Source organism: Metopolophium dirhodum, chromosome 6, assembly GCF_019925205.1.
Source record: "Metopolophium dirhodum isolate CAU chromosome 6, ASM1992520v1, whole genome shotgun sequence".
Classification (NCBI taxonomy): Eukaryota; Metazoa; Arthropoda; class Insecta; order Hemiptera; family Aphididae; genus Metopolophium; species Metopolophium dirhodum.
Genome location: NC_083565.1, coordinates 36,858,301 through 36,863,541, shown reverse-complemented (window position 1 = coordinate 36,863,541; position 5,241 = coordinate 36,858,301). Strand labels below are relative to the sequence as shown.

The following is a 5,241-nucleotide window of genomic DNA, read 5'->3' as shown; positions in this document are numbered from 1 at the left end:
ATGGCGACTGTGTGCCGATCTACCTACAGTTGTCGAATAAGCAGGCGCAACCATAATACATTATTGCACTTTGAGAAGGCAACAGGTCCGACGGAAAGAGTTGAAGGTCAAGCTCAGCAGTTAGATGTACAAAAGCAACCCAACTCGTCACAAGACTCAAATATTTCAGCAGCTGCTTCATTTGTGGATAGATCAGAGCAAGGATACGTGTTTTTGTCTACTGCGCTGATCCTAGCAGGCGACAGGTTCAGAAATCAGAAAAAGTGCAGAGCAGTTTTGGACAGCGGATCACAAGTGAATTTTATTTCAGGAAACTTGGAAAATAAATTACAGCTACAATCCAAAAAGTCATCTCTACCGGTGAGCGGAATTGGAGAAAGCCGGGTCCAAGCGTTGTCGTACGTTGAAGTTTCAATTCAGTCAAGATTAAAGAATTATAGAGTAAAATTAGTGTGCTATGTTCTCCCAACAATTGTCAGTAAACTACCAGCATGTCCAAATCCCTCAAAGGGTTGGCAGATTCCAGAAGAATTACTATCTGAATTAGCAGATCCCTTTTTTTACAATCCTGGTTCTGTAGACTTGTTAATCGGCGGAGGAGTATTTTTTGACATAACTTCAACTACAACTGGACGAAGACCATTAAATGTAAAAAATATATGTTTGAACGACAGTCAGTTTGGATGGCTAGTCACTGGTGAGCTAGGAAAGGTGTGCTTAGCAGGAATTCGTACGGTAGGAGAAACACTAGAAGAGAATTGGATGACTGACAGCGAGGAGTCATGTTTTGGACGCTTATCCAAAACAAACCAACGTTTCCAAGAAGAGGAAGAAACACTACAACACTTCCGTGATACGTTTCAGCGCGACCAAGATGGCCGATTTGTTTTACGTTTGCCAATAAAGGAAGAACACAGAAGTTTGGGCAATAGCCTAGCAATGGGAACCTCAAGATTTATAAACATCGAAAGAAGACTACAGCGTGATGATCACTTGCGAAAAGAGTACACAAATTTCATGACAGTGTATATAAGCATGGGCCATATGCACGAAGTGAACGCATCACAGGATGCTTGTTATTTGCCACATCACCCAGTCATAAAAACATCGAGCCTAACCACTAAGACTAGAGTAGTCTTTGATGCTTCGTCTAGAACGTCAAACGGCACCTCACTCAATGATGTGCTGAAGCGTGGTCCGACCGTACAAGACATTATTTCTATTCTGACAAGATTTCGGAAACATCAATATGTATGACAGCTGACATTGAAAAAATGTTCCGGCAGATTATGATCGCAGAGGAGGATAGACATTTACAGCAAATACTTTGGCGCGATCATCCTCATGAAGCACTTCGGACATACGCTTTAGCCACAGTAACGTATGGCTCAACATCGGCATCCTTCATGTTTTTTTTTTCAACAACTTAATTTTTATTCAATATTATGTATATAATTTTCAACTTACTTATTTGTACACCATAAATATTAGGTATAAAATAGTAAATTTAATTCAATAAGTCAGATATTGGAAGTTGATATTTTATTTACACGCAAATAATCATGTTCACCTATAAATACCAATAATATTTATTTTAGATTCTGATAGTGGAGCGATGAATGTATTGACGTTTTAATGATGTGTGTTTTTTATTTTTGTGTCTGTCACCAACCGTTTGGGGCACTAAAACTGCTTCGATTTTCTTCAACAGTATCTTATTCGATAGGAAAGTGAATCTAGTTGGTGAATTGGGGAGGTCAAAAATTGAAATAGATTTCAAAAACGCCGGGAAAAACAACATAAAAATTAAGGAAAAACGGGAATTTTTACGCAAATTGAGTTTTTGACGAAATCGATTTTGGTTTTTGGTGGAACTCTAAAACAAATGAACGTATTACATGACATTTTTACTGGTTGTTTATATTTGCCTTTTCTATACACGATAAAATTTTCAAAATATTTTGAATTGTTTTGAACTGTTTAGGAACATTTTTTTTCTTTGAATGTCATTAAAACTTTATTTGTTGTGTAAAAAAGCTTGACAATTTAATACAAGGCTCCTACTATATTGTTACAAGGACATTTGAAAAATATTAAAAATACTTAGTCACGGTTTTTATTTATACGCATTTAAAGTTCAAATCTTGACAAAATACGGAAAAACCATTTAAACTTAATTATTTTGAGTTAAGAATTTATAAAAATTTCTTTTTAAATCCAAGATTTTATAATACGATTTGGTATAATATAATATTCCACATAAGTTTGTGTACCTTTATCAAAAAACAAAAAATCTCTACAAGAAAGTTAAATTAATTTTTATGAGCGTTTGAAGCTTATATTTTTACAGCATTGGATATTCACTTGAGTTCTCATGTAGGGATTTTTTTATTTTGTTGTAATTCTAAAAGGAATAACCGTAGACACTTGATATTTATAATATTATATGTTAATTTTATCAATTTCTATACTTGATAAATTTTTCAAAAAATATTGATTTGTTTTGAACTGTACCCGGACATTTACAGTTTCCAATTTTAGATTCTGAGTGAAGCGATGAATGTATTGATTTTACAATGATGTGTGTTTTATTTTAATTTTTAATTTTTTTTTTTTGTTTCTGTCATCACCTTTTAGGACAGTAAAAGTGCTTGGATTTTCTTTAAAAGTAACTATTCTGATAGGAAAGTGAATCTAGTTGGTACTTTGGGGGGTCAAAAGTTAAAATTTCCCAGTAGTTTTCAAAAGCGACGTGAAAAACAAAAGAAAAATTGAGGAAAAACCGGAATTTTTACGCAAAATCTGTTTTTGAGAAAATCGATTTTAGTTTTTGGTGCAACTCTAAAACAAATAACAAAAGGTGCTTGAAATTTTGACTGAATGTTTATATTAGCATTTCCTGTACACCATAACATTTCCAAATATTTTGAGCTTTTTACGGACATTTTCAGTTTCCATCTTTTTTAGTTTTTTTTCAATAAATATCAATAAAATTTTATTTGTTGGTTAAAAAAGCTTGAAAAATTAATAGAAGGCTCCTAGGTTATTGTTTCAAAGGCAGATGAAAAAAATTAAAAATCCTTAGTCACAGTTTTTATTTATAAGCATTTAGACTTTAAACCTTGAAAAAATACGGAAAAATCACGAAAACTAGCAAATTGTTTTGAGTTGGGAATTCATAAAAATTTATTATTTTAAATCTAAGATTTGAAAATGTTATACAAGATTCCTCGTAAATTTGTCTACCTTTATCAAAAAAAAATATCTACAAGCAAATCATATTAAATTTTTATGAGCGTTTGAAATTCATATTTTTACAATGTTGGATATTCACTCGATTTCTCATCATGTAGCGGTATTGTTATTCAAAAACGAATTACTGTAGGTACATGAAAATTTTTCTGAATGTTTATACTAGAATTTCCTATACACCATATCATTTGGAAAATATTTTGACTTGATTTGGGCTGTTTAAGAACATTGTTAGTTTTCAATTTTTTTTACTTTTTTTTTTCCATAAACATCAGTAAAATTGTATTTGTTGGGTAAAAAAGCGTTAAAACTGAATGCAAGGCTCCCGATATATTGCTACAATAGCAGTTGAAAAATATTAAAAATACATAGGCACAATTTTTTTTATAATCATTTAAAGTTCGAATTTTGACAAAATTTATCAAATTTAAAATTTAATAATTGTTTTGTAGTTAAATATGTATAAAATGTTCAACTTTTATAGTTAAGGATTTAAAATTTAAAACAAGGTTCCACGTAAATAGGTTATATTATATAAATTATTTTATTCACAATAGTATCATCAAATATACTTGGTAATATCATAGGCTGACTGACAGATTTCGTTCAGAATCGTTTTTCTTATACAATGATATTGTGTCATTGAATTCAAATTTAATACCATCAGAGCGACATCCACTTACCTACTTTTTTTCAATGAATGGAAATACAACTTTATTTGTTGGGTAAAAAACTTGAAAATTTAATACAAGGCTCTTACTATATTGTTACAATGACATTTTAAAATATTAAAAACCCTTAGTCACAGTTTTTTTTTACAAGCATTTAAAGTTCAAGTCTACAAGCAAATCAAATTAAATTCTAAACAGCTCAAAAAGAATCAAAATATTTTCAAAATGTTATAGTGTATAGAAAATTAAAATATAATTTATTATATTTATTTTTATTCAGTAAAATTTTCATGTGTCTATAGTTATTTTTTTTTGAATTACAATAAAATAACTAAATCGCTACATGAGAAATCGAGTGAATATCCAATCATGTAAAAATATGAACTTCAAACGCTCATAAAATAATATTTATTTTTTGTTATTAATAAGTAAAAATTTGAATTTATCAATTTATTATTTGGATCTTAATTATTTATCTCTATCTAGATAAATGTTTATGAAATTATCTGTATCCTTTCTAGATATATAAACTGCTCGCAAGTATAGAACTTACATTGTTAGAAGACAATAGGTACTTTGCATACTTAATTAGGTATGTGTTTTAGTTATAGGTAGTTAAATATTACTTATTATTATGGTAACTATTTATGTTGTTTATTTTATCTTTTGGCAATCCACATTATAATCCTCATTCAACAGCATTTGTCAGTACCTATTTTAAATATAACACATGGTAAGAAAAAGAAAAACTTGCATTTCATCTTTTTATGAAGTGTCAAGAAATAGGGTAGAATAAGATGAAATTTTTTATTGATACTATATTATACATATATTGATATTTGGTACCATTATTTCTAAGAAAAATGTTCTTTGTCACATCTCGTTACCATAATAAATTATGTACATAGATCATTTTCAACATAAATATTTAGTTATAAATGTATTGATTTGTTAAACCACATTGGTATTAGACAAAGCTACAAGTTTTTTAAAAACTCCATTTATTCAGTTATATGAAACGAGCAATTACTAATTTTATTGAAGACTGCTATAGCCATGTGTCACACAATAGATTAAAAAAAACCTGGATATTATAAATGTGAGAAAAAATTAAAACTAACAATTAAATAATAAAATTATGTTAATTTGTTGACTTTCATATTAATGAACGTCGTCGTTGAAATAGTAATGACAACTCAGATAAAAAAAAAAAGAAAAACACTGAGTGAGATTGAGAATATTTTAAATTTTGAAATACATTAATTGGTTCACATTCTGGATAAAGTATAAATAATAAATCGAGTTAAAATTATTGTCC

General features: G+C 29.4%; 1 protein-coding gene across 1 annotated transcript; it reads left to right on the top strand.

The window, feature by feature from the left end:
• LOC132947778 (uncharacterized) lies at positions 1 to 1,257 on the top strand. The gene has a single exon (XM_061018016.1). The coding sequence runs from the start codon at positions 1 to 3 to the stop codon at positions 1,255 to 1,257; it is 1,257 nt and encodes a 418-aa protein (XP_060873999.1).
• The last annotated feature ends 3,984 nt before the right edge of the window (positions 1,258 to 5,241 follow it).